This window comes from Budorcas taxicolor, chromosome 15 (genome assembly GCF_023091745.1).
Source record: "Budorcas taxicolor isolate Tak-1 chromosome 15, Takin1.1, whole genome shotgun sequence".
In the NCBI taxonomy this organism is placed as follows: Eukaryota; Metazoa; Chordata; class Mammalia; order Artiodactyla; family Bovidae; genus Budorcas; species Budorcas taxicolor.
Window position 1 is genome coordinate 48,620,121 of NC_068924.1, and position 19,210 is coordinate 48,639,330.

Genomic DNA, 19,210 nt, shown 5'->3' on the forward strand with positions numbered 1-19,210 from the left:
AGTCATTGGAAAAGACTTTGATGCTGGGAGGGATTGAGAGCAGGAGGAGAAGGGGACGACAGAGGGTGAGATAGCTGGATGGCATCACTGACTCGATGGACATGAGTCTGAGTGAACTCCGGGAGTTGGTGATGGACAGGGAGGCCTGGCGTGCTGCGATTCATGGGGTTGCAAAGAGTCAGACATGACTGAGTGACTGAACTGAACTGATGACCTAACATATGACCTATCCTGGTAGAATTTCCTCCTGTGCTTGAGAAGAATATGCATTCTGCCTCTGTTGTCTAGAATGTTCTGCATGTCAGTTAGGCCCATTTAATCTTAAGAATAGTTCACATTCCATGTTTCCTGAAAACGTTCAATTAGCATCATTGCAAAAGATTGTATGTAGAAATGTTTGGTGAAGTGTGGAAGCACGTCTCTATCTATGAAAGTGAAAGTGAACTCGCTCAGTCATGTCCAACTGTTTGCTACCCCGTGGACTGTAACCTACCAGGCTCCTCTGTCTATGAAATTCTAAAGGCAGGAATACTGGAGTGGGTTGCCATTTCCTTCTCCAGGGGATCTTCCCGACCCAGGGATTGAACCCGGGTCTCCCACCTTGCAGGCGGACCCTTTAACCTCTGAGTCACCTGTATACTGATATTATTATCAACAATCCAGATTAGAGCAACTAAGGAAATTCCTGTAATGGCCCCATCAAACTTAATTCTGTTACATGCACATTACTGCACTGTGCTGTATATGAAAATATTGTACCTCAGCTTTATAAACTACCATTCTCTATGCTCTGAAGCTGCTAAGAAGACAGAAAATAAATAACCATGATCATTGCTTGACAGCTGGGTTCCCTGCTATACTGGAAGGACAAGTATCTCCACTGTTTCCTTGCTGTTCTTGCTAATGCTTGGACAGCAATAATTCTTTGTTGGCTAGTTTCAGATCCACTTTCCAATTTCAAGTATTTCCACACTCTTAGCACCAATATAAGTGGGCTCCTTTCCAGGGATCTGAGTCCCAGTTCTCTGAAAGGTCCTCTTCTGGACCCCTAATGCAAAAGCTCCTCCTACAAAGTGCCCATCCATAGAGGTTTGAGTTTTGGCTCCCTGTGGTCTGTCCTGTGAACTTCTGAGGTACTAACCCAGCAGGGTAGCACCTCTCATTACAGGTCTGAGAGTCAGCTCTGAGGAGACCTTCCACCAAGCGTATAGGTTTTCATAACCTCAAACTCTTCTTTTTGCTTAGATAGACTTAAAGGCAGAAGTGACATCCTGCAGTTATTACCTTTGTATTACGTTTGTGCCATTGAATTTCTCCAATCCTGTGTATCCAGTTCCTTAGATTAAATAACTCCAGTGTTAACCACTGGTATGACTTCCATTTTCTTATCTGGAGCAAGACTACCTAACCCACTTCAAGTCTTCTTGACAGAAGAATTCAAATATAGCAACATAAATCCAACCAAATTGAACTGTGTCTGCATTTGGTTCCTGATAAACTAAGGACTAAAAAGAAAATTGCTTTATTTCTAGATGATGTTTGCTAACCAACAACAAATTTATTAAGCATCAAGTATGACATCAGTACTTCTAAATAAACTGTACAGTTTGGAGGTGATCTGAGGAGACTTATTTTCACAGAATGATTGTGTTATAAATCTTACCTGAAGAGCTAAGTGAAGGTAAGAATATTTGACAAAAAATTTTAAATGACTGACAAAGCAGTAAAAAATGTATGGATGATGATAACAGCCATCATATTAAAGGTCAGGGAAGCCATAGGCATAAAGAAAAGTAAGCATATTTAGAAAAATTCTATAGCCATGGACAATGCCAGTTTGTGTGTGCCAGGTTTAGATGATAAAAATTTGGTAATTTACAATTGTTAATATACTTTTCATTCCCATCTTTGTCTAAAAAATCAAAAACAAAAACTAATTCCGTATGTAAAACCAAAACTGGATCGTAGGATCTTGGTGATTATAAATCTTTCATCTTGAATGAAGAAATATTAATATAATTGGGGTTATCTGAGCAACATGGTAACAGGGATTTTCCAGCTTAAATTTATCTTTTTTATCTGAGGGTCTTCTTACTTAAAGCTAAAGTGATATTTTTGATGTTTTCATCCCAAGCATGAGCCTCAAGATTTTTGCTTCTATAAATGGCATTTTACTCATCTATAAGTTGCCCATGGGCTTCCCTGGTAGCTCAGCTGGTAAAGAATCCGCCTGCAATGCAGGAGACCCCAGTTCGATTCCTGGGTCAGGAAGATCCCCTTGAGAAGGGAATGGCTACCTACTCCAGTATTCTGGTCTGGAGAATTCCATGGACAGAGGAGCCTTGCAGGCTACAGTTCATGGTATCACAAACAGTCGGACACAAGACTGAGTGACTTTCACTTTTTATGATGCCCAGGACTAGAAAAAAATTGAGAAATACATCTACTTCTTTGTTGCAGTGGTATGGAGAACTTTTAGCACAGCTCTGCGTATCTGTTTGCTCTTCACACTGTAGATGATGGGGTTCATTACAGGGGGGATCAACAGATAGGCATTTTCAATCAGAGTATGTACATATGGTGGGGCCCGTTTCCCAAATCTGTGAACAAAAGACAGGCTGATCAATGGAATATAGAATACAGCAACAGCCCCAAGATGAGAGATGCTTGTGCTGAAGGCTTTCTTCCTCTCTTCTGAGGATGCTATGCTGAAGACAGTCCTGATAATCAAAAGATAAGAGAGGATAATGAAGATCGAGTCCACCCCAGCAGTGGTGATCAGGGCTGTCAGACCAACCGCGCTGTTGAGCCTGGTGTCTGTGCACGAGAGCTTCATCACATCTGGGTGGAAACAGTAGGAGTGGTGGAGCACGCGGCTGCGGCAATAGGACAAGCGCCTAAGAAGCACCACCACAGGAGTCAGTATTAGGGTCCCCCTGGTGACGACTGCTACTCCAATCTGTGCTATTTTAAGATCAGTTAAGACACTGGCATATCTAAGAGGATTGGAGATAGCCACAAATCGATCAAAGGCCATGGCCAACAACACTGAAGATTCCATGACAGTGAAAAGTTGAATGAAAAACATCTGTGACAAGCAGGCATTAAAGCTGATCTCCCTGGCATTGAACCAGAAGATACCCAGCATGGTGACCAGAGTGGATACAAACAAGCCAAGGTCAGTGGTGGACAGCATGGAGAGGAAATAATACATGGGCTCGTGGAGGCTGGGCTGAGTGATGATGGCAAAGAGAACCAGGCTGTTTCCTGAGAGAGCAGTTGCATAGAGAAAGCAGAAGGGAATGGAGATCCAGGTGTGGAAGGCTTCCAGCCCGGGAACACCCGTCAGCAGGAAAACGATGGAAGAGGATGTGGTATTTTTGAAAGCTGACATGTTGAACTCAAGCTGAAGTATTTAATCTGAGTGTCCTAAAATGATAAATTGTATTCATTCACTTACTATGCATTCACATAAAATTATTTCACAAGTAAACATTTATGAAAGACAGTTGTTATTCAGCTGCTCAGTCATATCTGACATTGCAACGTCATGGACTGCAGCATGCCAGGCTTCCCTCTCCTTTACTATCTCCCAGAGTTTGCTCAAACTCAAGTCCATTGAGTCAATGATGCCATTCAACCATCTCATTTTCTGTCACCACCTTCTCATCCTGCTTTCAATCTTTCCCAGCATCAGGGTTATTTCCAATGAGTTGGCTATTTGCATCAGGTGGCCAATGTATTGGAGCTTCAGCATCACACCTTCCAAAGAATATTCAGGGTTGATTTCCTTTAGGATTGACTGGTTTAACCTCCTTGCTGCTTTTTAATACACTGTCTAGGTTTGTCATAGCTTTTCTTCCAAGGAGCAAGTGTCTTTTAATTTTGAGGCTACAGTTACTGTCCACAGTGATTTTGGAGCCAGAGATAATAAACTTGGCCATGTTTCTATTTTTCCCCATCTATTTGCCATGAAGTGATGGAACCAGATGCCATGAACTTAGTTTTTTGAATGCTGAATTTTAAGCCATTTTTTTCACTCTCCTCTTTCACCTTCATCAGGAAGCTCTTCAGTTCCTCTTTACTTTATGCCATTAGAGTGGTATCATCTGCATATCTGAGACTATTGATATTTCTCCTGGCAATCTTGATTCCAGCATGTGACTTATCCAGCCCAGCATTTCAATGATGTACTCTGCATATAAGTTAAATAAGCAGGGTGATGATATACAGCCTTGGTGTACTCCTTTCCCAATTTTGAACCAGTCTGTTTTTCCATATCTGGTTCTAACTGTTGCTTCTTGTCCTGCATACAGATTTCTCAAGAGGCAGGTCAGGTGGTCTGGTGTTCCCATCTCTTTCAGAATTTTCCACAGTTTATTGTTATCCACAGAGTCAAAAGCTTTAGCACTGTCAATGAAGCAGAAGTAGTTGTTTTTCTGAAAGTCCTTTTTTTTTTTTTTCTATGATCCAAAGGGTATTGGCAATTTGATCTCTGGTTCTTCTGCCTTTTATAAATCCAGCTTGTACATCTAGAATTTCTTAATTCATGTACTTTGAAGCCTAGCTTGAAGGATTTTGAGCATTACTTTGCTAGCATATGAGATGAGTGAAATTGTATGGTAGTTTGAACAGTTTTGACACTGCCTTTCTTTGGAACTGGAATGAAAACTGGCCTTTTCCAGCCCTGTGGCCACTGCTGAGTTTTCCAAATTTGCTAGCATATTGAATGCAGCACTTTCACAGCATCATCTTTTAAGATTTAAAACAGCTCAACTGGAATTGCATCACCTCCAGTAGCTTTGTTCATAGTAATGCTTCCTAAGGCCCACTTGACTTCACACTCTAGGATGCCTGGCTCTAGATAAGCGACCACACTATAGTTATTATCTGGGTCATTAGGATGTTCTTGTTTAGTTCTTCTGTATATTCTTGCCAGTTCTGCTTAATCTCTCCTGCTTCTGTTAGGTCCTTGCCATTTTAGTCATTAATTGTGCTCATCTTTGATAAGATGTTCCCTTAGTGTCTCAAATTTTCTTAAGAAGATCTCTAGTAATTCCCATTCTATTATTTTCCTCTATTTCTTTTCAGTGTTCACTGAAGAAGGCCTTCTTATCTCCCCTTGCTCTTCTCTGGAACTCTGCTTTCACTTGGGTTCGTCTTCCCGTTTCTCCTGTGCTATTCTCTACTGTTCTTTCCTCAATTATCTCTAAGTCATCCTCAGACAACTGTTTTGCTTTTTTGCATTTCTTTTTCTTCAGAATGATTTTGATCACTGCCTCTTATACAATGTTAGGAACATTTGTCCGTAGTTCTTCAGGCACTCTGTCTGTCAAAACCAACCCCTTGAATCTATTTGTCACTTCAACTTTATAATCATAGGGATTTGATTTTAGTCATACATTAATAAAGAAGAGCAGCTAAAGCCAAAGGAGAAAAGGAAAGATATACCTATTGAATGCAGAGTCACCCTGCTTATTCAACTTATATGCAGAGTACATCATGCAAAATGCAGGGCTGGATGAAGCACAAGCTGGAATCAAGATTGCTGGGAGAAATATCAATAACCTCAGATATGCAGATGACACCACCCTTATGGCAGAAAGTGAAGAACTAAAGAGCCTCTTGATGAAAGTGAAAGAGGAGGGTGAAAAAATTGGCTTAAAACTCAACAATCAGAAAACTAAGATCATGCATCTGCTCCCATCACTTCATGGAGAATAGATGGAGAAACAATGGAAACAGTGAGAGACTTTATTTTCTTGGGCTCCAAAACCACTGCAGATGGTGATTGCAGCCATGAAATTAAAAGACGCTTGCTCCTTGGAAGAAAAGCTATGACCAACCTAGACCACATATTAAAAAGCAGAGACATTACTTTATCAACAAAGGTCCATCTAGTCAAATTTATGGTTTTTCCAGTAGTCATGTATGGATGTGAGAGTTGGACTATAAAGACAACTGAGCGCCAAAGAGTTGATGCTTTTGAACTGTGGTGTTGGAGAAGACTCTTGAGAGTCCCTTGGACTGCAAGGAGATCCAACCAGTCCATCCTAAAGGAAATCAGTCCTGAATATTCATTGGAATGACTGATGTTGAAGCTGAAACTCCAATACTTTGGCCACCTGATGTGAAGATCTGACTCATTTGAAAAGAGCCTGATGCTGGGAAAGACTGAAAGCAGGAGAAGAAGGGGACAACAGAGGATGAGATGGTTCAATGGTGTCACCGACTCGATGGACATGAATTTGAGCAAGCTGCGGGAGTTGAAAATGGACAGGGAAGCCTGGCATGCTGCAGTCCATGGGGTCGCAAAGAGTCAGACACAACTGAGGGACTGAACTGAACTGAACTGATACTTGAATTGCCTAGTGATTTTCCCTACTTTCTTCAATTTAAGTCTGACTTTTGCAATAATGAATTCATGATTTCATCCACAGTCAGCTCCTGATCTTATTTTTGATGGTTCTATGGAGAGTCTCCATCTTTGGCTGCAAAGAACATAATTTGTCTGATTTTTGGTATTGACCATCTGGTGTTATTCATGTGTAGAGTCGTCTTTTCTGTTGCTGGAAGAGGGTGTTTGTCGTGACCGGTGCATTCTCTTGACAAAACTCTGTTAGCATTTGCCATGCTTCATTTTGTATTCCAAGGCAGTATCCATATTATATAAAGAGCTCATGAAGATTGATTTTAAAAAATAAAAATAAGATCACATTTAGTAAAATCCCAGAAAACATAAAATGAACCATTACACAAGAATATAGAGTTTGTGCACAAACACATCTCATAACAACCCGTCTTATTTAAATCATATGTCTGTTAAACGAGATTATACCCATCACTTCCTGAATTCATGTGATACACAATCATTAAATATTTGTTAAAACCTGTTTATAGAATTAAGTGGAATTTAGATCAGATCAGCAGCGAACAATACACACAGTGATTCTGAATATGGTAAATAAAGTAAGTTAGCTTTTGTTGGCCTCCAAAAGAAATCCTTTCTTCATTCCCTGCGTACTTCTTTTCAACCAGAGTGATATCTCCAATCTTAATAAACAGCTAACATTTGTTGAGTCCCTACTAGTGGTTGTGATAATATAATCTATAAATGTACAGTCTATTTGCAGTATCATAGCTTGAACTGTACCTTTTTAACTTTCACAACATATAGCGAGTATAAGCAATCGAGACAGTTACAAACAGAACAATCTGAGTATAGAAGCTCTCCAAATTACGGGTATTTTCATGTTAATTTTTTGGCATGTCAATAAATTTTTTAGGATTTCTCATTCTAAACTTTGATGTGTTCAAACATAGATGAATATATTTATTGGCTGAGTTAACTAACTGTATGATAAGTTACTAAACTGTCTGAATTTCTTTCTCTCTAAAGTAATCATGATATACATAACCCAAAGGATGATTTTGAGGATTAAATTAATGTATGTGAAAAGTTCAGGAGGGCACTCAACTACAATGCAAAAGTTCACCAAAATGATACAGATAAACCTATTTGTAAAACAGAGACTCACAGAAATAAAAAAGTAATTATGGTTACCAAAGGGGAAAGTGGGCTAGGGATAAATTAGGAGTTTGGGATTAACAAATGTACAATACTATATATAAAACAGATAAACAACAAGCACCTACTATATAGTGTAAAGAACTATATTCAGTATCTTGCAATAGCCTATAATGGAAAAGAATCTGAATGAGAATATATACATATACATATAACAGGATCACTTTGTTGTATTGCCTGAAACTAACACAACATTATAAATCAACTATGCTTCAATAAAAGTTGCATATCCCTCCCCACTTATCCACGTAGCTTATTATCTGATTTCTGAGAGGAGATGGAGGTATTATCTGTCTCAAATATTAGAAAGTTGTATAGCAGAAGTATTAGAAAGAAAAAAAAAAAGGATTCCTTGAGAACAGGGAGATTACTTGTGCAGGATTTAATAAGTTTAAGCCACCGTGAAAAAATTTTAAGCACATCAAATGTTTGTAGCTTCAGATATTTTCAAAATGCCACTAAACTGTGAAATATAAAAATATTAATAGGTAGTATTTAAAGGTAACAGTGACCCAGTATCAAATTATCTTTTCACCAGTAAAAGGGTAAGGAATATAGGTGTTTTTTTTCCTAAACACTAAGGAAAAAGTGAATATATAGAACTATTTTTGTACTGTGAAATAATTCCAACAGTTTTCCCTCTCTCTTTTTTAAAAGTCTCATTCTCTTTCATTTGTAGCATTACCACATTCTGTAAATATTCTAATTTCTTCCTCAACCTAAGCAATTTTTTGAGAAATTTTTTAAAAGAGAGGGCAGAAGACAGGGAGGGAGGAAGGAAGGGAGAAAGGGAAGAAATAAAGAAAAAGAAACTTTTTCTTAATAACCTTGTCTCACTGTTACAGTTTCTCCTTCTCTTCATGAACCACTTATTGAATATTTGTCTGCCCTCACCTCTCTTTAAAGGTTTCCACCTCTTTAATGGTTCATACCTATAGTTGAAGTCTGGTTCCTTTTTGAGGTTTCAGTCAGCCCTGTATTCTCATCTGGAGCTCAGTGTCCTCTTCCAGACTCATTCAAGTTATAGGCAAGAGTGATTGCTTGTGATGTAGTGTTCAGGTCTCCATTTTCCTGCTGGCTGAAAATCAGTCCTGAATATTCATTGGAAGGACTGATGCTGAAACTCCAAGACTTTGGCCACCTGATGCAAAGAATTCACTCCTTAGAAAAGACCTTGATGCTGGGAAAGATTGAAGGCAGGAAGAGAAGGGGATGACAGAGGATGAGATGGTTGGATGACATCACCGACTCAATGGACATGAGTTTGGGTAGACTCTGGGAGTTGGTGATGGACAGGGAGGCCTGGCATGCTACGATTCATGGGGTCACAAAGAGTCGGACACACCTGAGTGACTGAACTGAACTGAAGCTCCCTAAGTGGTGTTCCACCACTTTCATAGCTCCACTCAAACTCAAAGGAAGGGTTTTGTACTGACCTAGTGTGTAAGAGGCAGGAATATTGAAGGTTCTTTAAGAATTCTGCCTACCAAGTTGCCCTGGCCATCTAATCTCCAAACTTCCGTAGCTACACCTTCCTCAGTATTCTTTGATTGACTATCCTTATTTTCCAGCTCCTTCACCATCACTTTACATAACACTCTCATCAATTTTTCCAGAATTTAGCAATATTCCCATAAGTAATTTCCTTGCCCTGAGTTTCCAGATGTTCTCCATATTGATGCCAAAATGATCTATCAAAAATACACCTCCATGTCACTCCACAGAGCTCTTGATTGCCTTAAAAATGAGGTCAAAACTCTTTATCTCTTTTTTATAGCAGTCAAGGATCTCCCCAGTCTACTTTGCCACCAAGCCTCTTTGCTGCCCCAGGAACCTTTTAATATAGTTAACCTAGGCTTTTTCTACTTCACCAAACTACCCACAAATTTTTCATATTGTTTTAACTGATGGACCACCTCTTCTCTTTTGAACTAGCCAACATACTTTAGACCCATTACTTGCTGCAATGAACCATTTGTAAATTCATCTCACTTGTTTACATTTAACATTAAATAGTTACATTAGAAAATATTTGATGGCATCGCTTTCTCCAAGCCAAGTCAGAAGAAAAAGTTTCCACTAGAGTCACATTCTTTTGTATTTCAGCACCTAGAATTGTGGTTATGCCATTGTGGGTTATTTGAAAATATGTGTCTCCAACAAAAATTATCTACTGGAAGGTGGATTTTTGCTTATTCATCATTATATTCCCATTACTTTGTACTATGATGTCCAGTGCAGGAAGAAAATCCATGCTTCTTGATATAAATTAAATCCAAGAGTTGTAAACTGACAAAGAAATCTCACTGAACTCTCCTTCATTCCCACAAAATGAGTGAGTGTGTGTGTGTGTGTGTATGTCCTGCACACACGTGCATATTAGATTTTTCAATGGAAGACTCTGTCCTAATACTGTAGGGTAAACTTTCATATACTTCCTTCCATTTATTGATAATAATTTTCTCCTTACAAGAAGGTAATATTCCAGTCTCACTGTCAGAGTATGCTGCAAGTTCTAGACTTGAATACCTTGACTTCTCTCTCTCCTTTAACTACATAAAGATACTAATATGGCTGTTGGGTCAGGCAAGCCTAGATTCAAATGCTGGCCCTACCAACAACTAGACGAGGTTCTCCAAGTGAACACTGAACATAAGTTTCTTCTCCTGAGAAATGGGTAGCTTATCAAAGCATTAATTTATAAGGATTAAATAAAATAACATTTGTAAACATTTAATAACTAGTCCTTGGGAGACATTTAATAATGGTAAATGAGTATGGAGATGAGAGGTGAATGGTAGTAATAGTGCCAGCTGGCCTTGCACATGGTTTTGAAATGTGGTACAATTGACCAGAAAACTCGCAATTGCCAGAACATGCTTACAAATCATTCTAAACAGCAAGACATATGGCCCAAAGACCAATGGAAACCACCCCCCACCCTCGGTTAGAAATATTATGTCCTCAGAAATACAAATTTCCTTGGACACCAAAAGTACTTTTTGCAGTTAAAACCTTCCTCATTCTTAAAGAAGCCAATGTGGGTAAAATCTCATCTTTTTCTCTGAACATAGCAATCCTACTTACACAGTATGGTGGTAAATTCTTTCCTGCCCTGTTTTCCAGGAAGGGGTCTCAGGAGGCGGGGAGGTTTACTACTCAGGGACTGGTGGCATATATAAGCAGCTAAGATGTAGCGTGTATGAAATCTCTTAATCAGAAAAATCCTCGTGGACATTTTTATGGCCCCAGAGTATGAAGCTTCCCAAGTGTTCATTCTCCCTCAGGGCTGCCTTCCCTATCTACTTCATCAAACTTATTCTAGTCATTTCTATACAGGGACTAGTATGATCATTCCTTGAATTTGTATCCCAGTAAATGTTTGTTAAAAGTAAATTTGTGAGTAAAAAATCCAAAACAAACCACTTGGTCTATGTATAGCCTCACCCCTGACCCCACACTACTCCACACCCAGCTGATAAATATATCAGCCTCCAGTATCTCCTGTGAATTTTGTACATTTCTAACAATACTTTCCATTTATTTTTCTTTAAAATGTCATTAATTCTTTATAAAGCTTTTATTTATAAATGTTAAGTATGTTAAGTATGTATCACACGCCAGGGTTTTGCACTGTTAATGCAGGGAATAGAACTGAGTCATTTTCCTCTCAATGCTGAAAGTCCAGTGAAGAAATAGGCAAAAACATGATGACAACTGGGCATATTTATTGTGAAGGCATCGAAAGACATATATTTATCCTGCAGGAGGGTCAGCACCAAGTTTGTCAGGAGACAAGGAAGAACAGAGTACAGGAAAAAGAAAAGTGACTAACAGCGTATTCAGCATGCTTGGAGCCCTGGGTGCAGGCGGGACAGCAAGTGGCAAGTGAACCTAAACAGGGAGGCAGGATCCCTGTTGCAGAAGACTTTGCAGGCATTCTAAAGCATTTGTATCTGAATAACGTAATAGAAATTGCTAGGTATGCAATCAAATCTTTCTCCTTTCCTAGAAAAACACATTTCTACACATCCTTATGAAGTAACTGAAGATTTCAGGCATCTTATTTGAGGCTCAATAACATGCTGCAGTTCCCTGCTTGGTGCGGTATCAACCTGAATGATAAGAATATAATATTTTTCCTCTAGGCCACAGTCTCTCAGTTATACAGAAATGTCAATTTAGGAAACATTCTCAAACAGACCCTCAATTAGCTTATGAGGTCTCAGCAGAATACTTGATCACTTACTCTTCCAAATTTTGCATCATTTTCCAACCAGGCTATTATTTTTAGCATTGCTCAGATAATCTCGAAAAAGCATTATTTCATAAAGTCTATAAATAAATACAAAAGCTATAAAAATGTGTAGACCTGTCTCTAGTTGATGACATTGAATTCACAGAAAAACATAGCTAACAGAAAAGTATTTCCCATAAGGAAAAATAAAGACTATCCTAAGGAAATTTTCTGTGAATTGATACTGGATGCTTGGGGCTGGTGCACTGGGACGACCCAGAGGGATGGTACAGGGAGGGAGGTGGGAGGGGGGTTCAGGATGGGGAACATGTGTACCTCTGTGGCAGATTCATGTTGATGTATGGCAAAACCAATATAATATTGTAAAGTAATTAACCTCCAATTAAAATAAATAAATTTATATTAAAAAAAGAAAAAACTTGTATACTTTAAAATGGATTGTGTTACTTTACATATGACTATGGGCTTCCCTGTGGCTCAGATGGTAAAGAATCTGCTTGCAATGCAAGAGATATAGGTTTGATCCCTGGGTCAGGAAGATCCCCTGGAGAAGGGCTACCCACTTCAGTATTTTTGCCTGGAAAATTCCATGGACTGAGGAACGTGGCAGGCTACAGTCCATGGGGTTGCAGAGTCAGACATGACTGAGCTACTAACACAACAACACACATGACTATACTATACAAAATCATATATAATTCACACACCTTGAGTCATCTTTCTTACTACAGTGTATGTTAATTTCATGGGAACTTTCTTTAACACATTTATTTTAAAATACAGTGAAAAATATGGTTCTCCACTTTCAATACTTTCACTGAGCATCCATGAAATTTGAATCATGATATGTCTACTTTTATTGCTTATACTTGAATATGTGTTTGGTCTCTTCTGTTAAATAGTATATATTTAGAAACAGGATATAGGCCTCAGTGTTTCCTGGGTTAATGGTTTTCCCTTTACTACATGTTCTTCCTATAGAAAGAGACCACCAACTATGAGTCCTCTTATTATCTGATACAGTGATGTGCACAGAGTATCATGCATAAGAAACAACTGGTTAAAATATCGTTTCAGTTTAGAGGTGTATAGTCAGACAGTGGAATGGACACAAAATGTATTATGTTAAGCGAAATAAGTCAGATAAAGAAAAATACAATATAATTTCATTTACATGTGAAATCTAAAAAATTTTTAAATGAACAAACATAATGAATCAAAACTGATTCATAAATACAGAAAACAAATAGGTAATTGCCAGAGGGAAGGGGTGTGAGGGTCAGGGGAGGAGAGAAATAGAAGAGGGAAATTAAGAAATTGGCGAGGGAGATTTCAGATATAAGATAGATGAGTCACAGGTATGAAATATACACCATGGGGAATATTGTTTTTCAGTTATTCAGTCATGTCCAACTCTGCATGAATTGCAGTACACCAGGCTTCTCTGTCCTTCAACCATCGTCCAGAGCTTGCTCAAACTCATGTCCATTGAGTCAGTGATCACCCAACCATCTCATCCTCTGTTGTCCCCTTCTCTTCCTGTCTTCAATCTTTTCCAGAATCAGGGTCTTTCCCAAAGAGTTGGGTCTTCACATCAGGTGGCCAAAGCAATGGAGCTTCAGCATCAGTGGGGGAATATAGCCAATAATTATATAACATCTTCGAATGGTGACAGACAGGAACTAGACTTATCATGATGATTTTATGGAAATATCAAATCACTATGCTGTGTAGCAGGAATTAACATAGTGTTATAGGTCAATTCTACTTCAAAACCAAACACTCTCATAGAATAAGAAAGCATTCCGGGGTCACCAGACATGGGGATTGGATGAAGGCAATCAAAAATATAAGCTTCCAGTTAGATGATAAAAAGTACTAGGAATGTAATGTACAACATGATATATATAATTAACACTTCTGAGTGTTATCTATGAAGTTGTTAAAAGAGTAATTCTGAGTTTTCATCACAAGGGAAACATTTTCTTTTTAATTTCTTTATTGTTATACCTATATGAGGTGTTATTGTTCACCAAACTTACTGGGGTAATCATTTCATGGTGTATGTAAGCTAAATTATTAAGATGTAAACATTAACCTTACACAGTGCTGTGTGTCAATTACTTCACTGTAAAACTGGAAGAAAAAAATGAACAGTTTCAAATCAATCAGGGAAGAGCGGCCTAACTAGCTGTAACAAAAAGATTTCTTTAACGCCGCCTGAAAGAAGGGGACAAAACAGCAATACCAGGAAAAAAAATAAAATGAAAATATATTTTAAAACTTAAAAAATCAAAGAGAGGAGGTGGAGGTTTCAGTCAGAGAGAGAAAAATGATTAAAGACTATAGCTAAGGGTTAGGGTCAAGATTGCCGGGAGAAATATCAATAACCTCAGGTATGCAGATGACACCACCCTTATGGCAGAAAGTGAAGAGGAACTAAAAAAGCCTCTTGATGAAAGTGAAAGTGGAGAGTGAAAAAGTTGGCCTAAAGCTCAACATTCAGAAAACTAAGATCATGGCATCTGGTCCCATCACTTCATGGGAAATAGATGGGGAAACAGTGGAAACAGTGTCAGACTTTATTTTTGGAGCTCCAAAATCACTGCAGATGGTGACTGCAGCCATGAAATTAAAAGACGCTTACTCCTTGGAAGGAAAGTTGTGACCAACCTAGATAGCATATTCAAAAGCAGAGACATTACTTTGCCAACTAAGGTTCGTTTAGTCAAGGCTGTGGTTTTTCCTGTGGTCATGTATGGATGTGAGAGTTGGACTGTGAAGAAGGCTGAACGCTGAAGAATTGATGCTTTGGAACTGTGGTGTTGGAGAAGACTCTTGAGAGTCCCTTGGACTGCAAGGAGATCCAACCAGTCCATTCTGAAGGAGATCAGCCCTGGGATTTCTTTGGAAGGAATGATGCTAAAGCTGAAACTCCAGTACTTTGGGCACCTCATGCGAAGAGTTGACTCATTGGAAAAGACTCTGATGCTGGGGGGGATTGAGGGCAGGAGGAGAAGGGGACGACCGAGGATGAGATGGCTGGATGGCATCACTGACTCAATGGACGTGAGTCTGAGTGAACTCCAGGAGATGGTGATGAACGGGGAGGCCTGGTGTGCTGCGATTGATGGGGTCCCAAAGAGTCGGACATGACTGAGCCACTGAACTGAACTGAAGGGTTAAGGTTAATCATGGTGTTATTCAAATGTGAAAACCTCTTATAAAAGTGTTACTGCAGTATATGTGATATTCTATAGGTAACTTGTTAAAATGCAAATTCTTGTACTCCATCTGAGGAGCGTCTAAGTACTTCTGTGGGAGAGGAGGGGAGCTGAGGAATCTGCTCTTAATAAAAGAATTTCAAGTGTTTTTGATGCCCCGATACTGGACCACACTGAGAGCAGTGAAGGATGCAATGGAAATGGAAACAACAACAAGTGAAGTCGCTCAGTTGTGTCTGACTCTTTGTGACCCCATGGACTATAGCCCACCAGGCCCCTCCATCCATGGAATTTTCTAGGCAAGAGTACTGGAGAGGGTTGCCATTTCCTTCTCCAGGGGATCTTCCCATCCCAGGGATCGAACCTGGGCCCCCCACATTGCGGGCAGATGCTTTACCCTCTGAGCTACCAGAGAATCCCATGGAAATGGAAATGTATCTAGTGGGCAGTATGAAGACAGACTATGAAGACCCTTGGTAACAAAGAGCCTGCGGAAAGTGAAGAACAAACAAATTGTGTGTTTTTTAGAGAGCTGTTAAATGGAAGTTGATCATTTTGCTATCTGTAGTTAAAAAATAGCAACAACAGAAACCTCATTACTGAACATTTTTAAAGTACAGGAAGTAAAGAAAAAGTATAACTAAGCCAATACTCAATTATGAAAAAATAACTAACTTTGACATTTGGAACATATCTTTCCACACCTTTATAACAAATGTGCTCCATGTATGTACGTGTACACTTGTGTATATGCAAATGAAATATACACACAACAGTGATAAGTACACTATATTTTAATCTTTTATCTTAATATATATGTTTATTTATACTATATCTTTTTTCATGATAGTTCATGTTTAATTTTTCAGATATTTTGAAGTAGATGTTTAGTTTCAGATGTAATTATCTGAAGTACATGTCAGATAATATGATGATAACATCATATTAGATGCAACATCAGAAGTAGATGTTACAGTTTCATATTAGATGTTACAGTTTCATATTAGATGTTATAGTTTCATATTAGATGTTACAGTTTCATATTAGATGTAACATCAGAAGTAGATGTTACAGTTTCAGGTGTAATTATCATATAAATTACAACATATAACAACATGTTGAATCTCACAACATATCATAACATTCTTGCCCACTTTCCCCAATTAAACATATATTTAGAAGATGAATCACTAGATATTAGATACTTAAAGTGTTAAAAAATTAACCAAAGGGGCTGAAGAACTCTTTTAAGAATTAGAAAAGTACCATTTTAATTCACATTCCCTCTTGTTTATTGTGTTTATTCGTGACCGTCTATTTGGGGGAATGGTAAGCATTTCCAATAACTGAGAATTGTTGAAAATCAGACTTTGCTACTGATCAAAATTATATCAGACTTGCCTTGATAGCTATATTCACTAAAGGTGCTGAGACTGTTTTGACTCCAATTTATGGTTTAAATTGGGGCTTCCCTGGTGGCTCAGATGGTAAAGAGTCTGCCTGCAGTGGGGGAGACCTGGGTTCAATCCCTGGGTCAGGAAGATCCCCTGGAGAAGGAAATGGCAATGCACTCCAGTACTCTTGACTGGAAAATCCCATAGATGGAGGAGCCTGGCAGGCTACAATCCATGGGGTCGAAAAGAGTCAGACACGACTGAGCAACTTCACTTCACTCACTCATTGTTTAATTTGTCCTTTTACAGACATATTTTAAGCATGATCCTATTCCGTGCCAGGTGCAGTACTTGTGAGAGGCTTACATATACACAAGACATACATCCTGTTCTCAAAAAATTCAGTTTAGAACTCTGCATATAGTAAGTTACTGGATCATCAGAAGATTAAACCATGTATAAACATATTTTAATGTACTGTGGCAACTTACATTACGGAATGATCAAACATCAGTCAGAGAAGACAACATAATGAAAGAATACACTGGAAATGGCTCTAAATTTTTTTAGAAAGAACCATTTTGACTATGGCCTTGTGAATTTTCTTTGTCTTCACACTGTAGATTATGGGATTCATTACAGGAGGAATGAGCAGATAAATGTTGGCAATGAGAGTATGCACAAGGGGAGGGGCGTGCTTCCCAAATCTATGTACGAGTGACAAACTGATCATGGGGATGTAGAAGATGGCAACAGCACTTATGTGGGATACACACGTTCCAAAGGCCTTTTTCTGCTCCTCTGAGGAGGCAATGCCGAGCACGGAGTGGATGATCAGGACATAGGAGAGGAGGATCAAGACAGAGTCCAAGGCAGCGGTAGAGATGACAATGGCCAGACCAAATGCACTGTTAATCTTGGTGTCTGTGCATGAAAGCTTCATCACATCAGGGTGGAAGCAATATGAATGGTGCAGAACATGACTTCCACAGAAGGACAGATGCTTAAGAAGCAGGAGTAAAGGAATCAGAGCTGTTGTCCCCCTAATAACAATTGCAAAGCCCACTTTAATGATCCTTGAATTGGTTAAGATTGTGGCATATCTCAGAGGGTTACAGATGGCAATATATCGATCAAAGGCCATTGCAAGGAGGACCGAGGACTCCATGAATGTGAAACCATGGATGAAGAACATTTGGCCAATGCAGGCATCAAAGCTGATTTCTCGAGTGTTGAACCAGAAAATACCCACCATGGTGACCAGTGTGGAAAGGCATAGTCCTAGGTCTGTGAAGGATAGCATGGAGAGGAAGTAGTACATGGGCTCATGAAGGCTTGACTCAGTGATGATGACGAACAAGATCATGCAATTCCCTGAGATAGCAATGACATAGAGACAAGAGAATGGGATGAAAACCCAGCCATGGTAGGTTTCAAAACCAGGGATGCCAGTAAGAAAGAAGACTGTAGGGAAGAAAATGCTCTGATTGAAGGATGGCATGATGAGTGAAGGAGGCAAATTTCACTGGGAAAAATGAGCAAATCCTACAAAAACAGGGAAGAAAAATGATTTCATGCTTTCCACGTATCATACAATTTAGAATCACTAATGAACTGTGTCTTGTTCTTAACTGTAAGTGCATTATTATTAAATCTTATTAGGTTTAGAGTTAATCTTGGTTGACTTAGGGGAAGAAACAGAGGACTAAATCCAGAGCAGCTGAGTTTTACCAGTGTCCCACTTGTTACCTCTAGGTTTCAGTATATATCTATGTACACAGACATAAGAGGAGATTAGTTTAGATAATGGTAAGATATTTTCCACATCTGTGATTTTATGGTCATGGGCGGAGAGAATATTTTTACACAAATCTAAGACAACACAAAAGACAATTCTTCCTACTTCTCTTCTCATTTTCCAAGACAAAAACCTTAAGAGGTCCATTAAAAGTTTTTGCATATCCAATGAAAACAGTATAGTTAAGATACTATTAAATATTTTACAGAACACAATATGCAAGAGGTAATGATAAAAGTGAAATACTAAGAAAAGTCATTCAATCTGTACAAATAGACTACAATGTATATAGTTGGTAAAGCATTTATTCAGGTGTTAACTGTGAACCTGACAATATTTAAGGAAAATTCTCCCTGAAGAAATAGGGCTTAAGTTAACCTTAACAAGAACAAATGAAGTCATTGCAAGCAGATAATAATTGGAGCAAAATTATCTAAGTGTGATTCTTAAGATCCCATCATTACAGAAGAGATATTGAAAATGAATGGAGGGGTTTGAAGGTAGAGCTGTGGACCCTCAGAAAGCCTCATTAAGACAGGATGCATCTCCATTCGGATGGTGGATGATGACTCTCAACCATCTTCTCTGTTTGAGGATATGAGCATATACTCAACTCAGATCAATAAATCTCTAGGATCAGAGAAGTTCCTCTAAGTGTGTCCTAAGTTTTCTGATACCCTGTTTTTATCTGTGGAAAGAATGCTTTGTTTTTAAAGTATGTGTATATCCTCTCTCATTCATGAATGTGTTCCTTAAACGAATATGTGTTAATAAATAACTGACAAAATGACAATGTGGAAGAAACAGAATTAGAATCAGACCTAGCACTCCAACATGGCTGATACATGATTTGGGAAAAAAAATATATATCCCTGTGTAAGTTAATTTAATGAGTTTTTTGCAGCCTAAATGAACAAGGAGTGGCTTCAACTTCAGTGGGAATAACTG

The 19,210-nt window shown here is 38.7% G+C and overlaps 2 protein-coding genes across 2 annotated transcripts; both read right to left on the reverse strand.

The window, feature by feature from the left end:
* Positions 1-2,443: 2,443 nt before the first annotated feature.
* On the reverse strand, positions 2,444-3,394 carry LOC128060410 (olfactory receptor 51F2-like). Its single transcript, XM_052652812.1, has one exon. The coding sequence runs from the start codon at positions 3,392-3,394 to the stop codon at positions 2,444-2,446; it is 951 nt and encodes a 316-aa protein (XP_052508772.1).
* Positions 3,395-17,020: 13,626 nt separating this feature from the next.
* On the reverse strand, positions 17,021-17,965 carry LOC128060453 (olfactory receptor 51F2-like). The gene has a single exon (XM_052652857.1). It carries the CDS (start codon positions 17,963-17,965, stop codon positions 17,021-17,023), a length of 945 nt encoding a protein of 314 aa, XP_052508817.1.
* Positions 17,966-19,210: the final 1,245 nt, after the last annotated feature.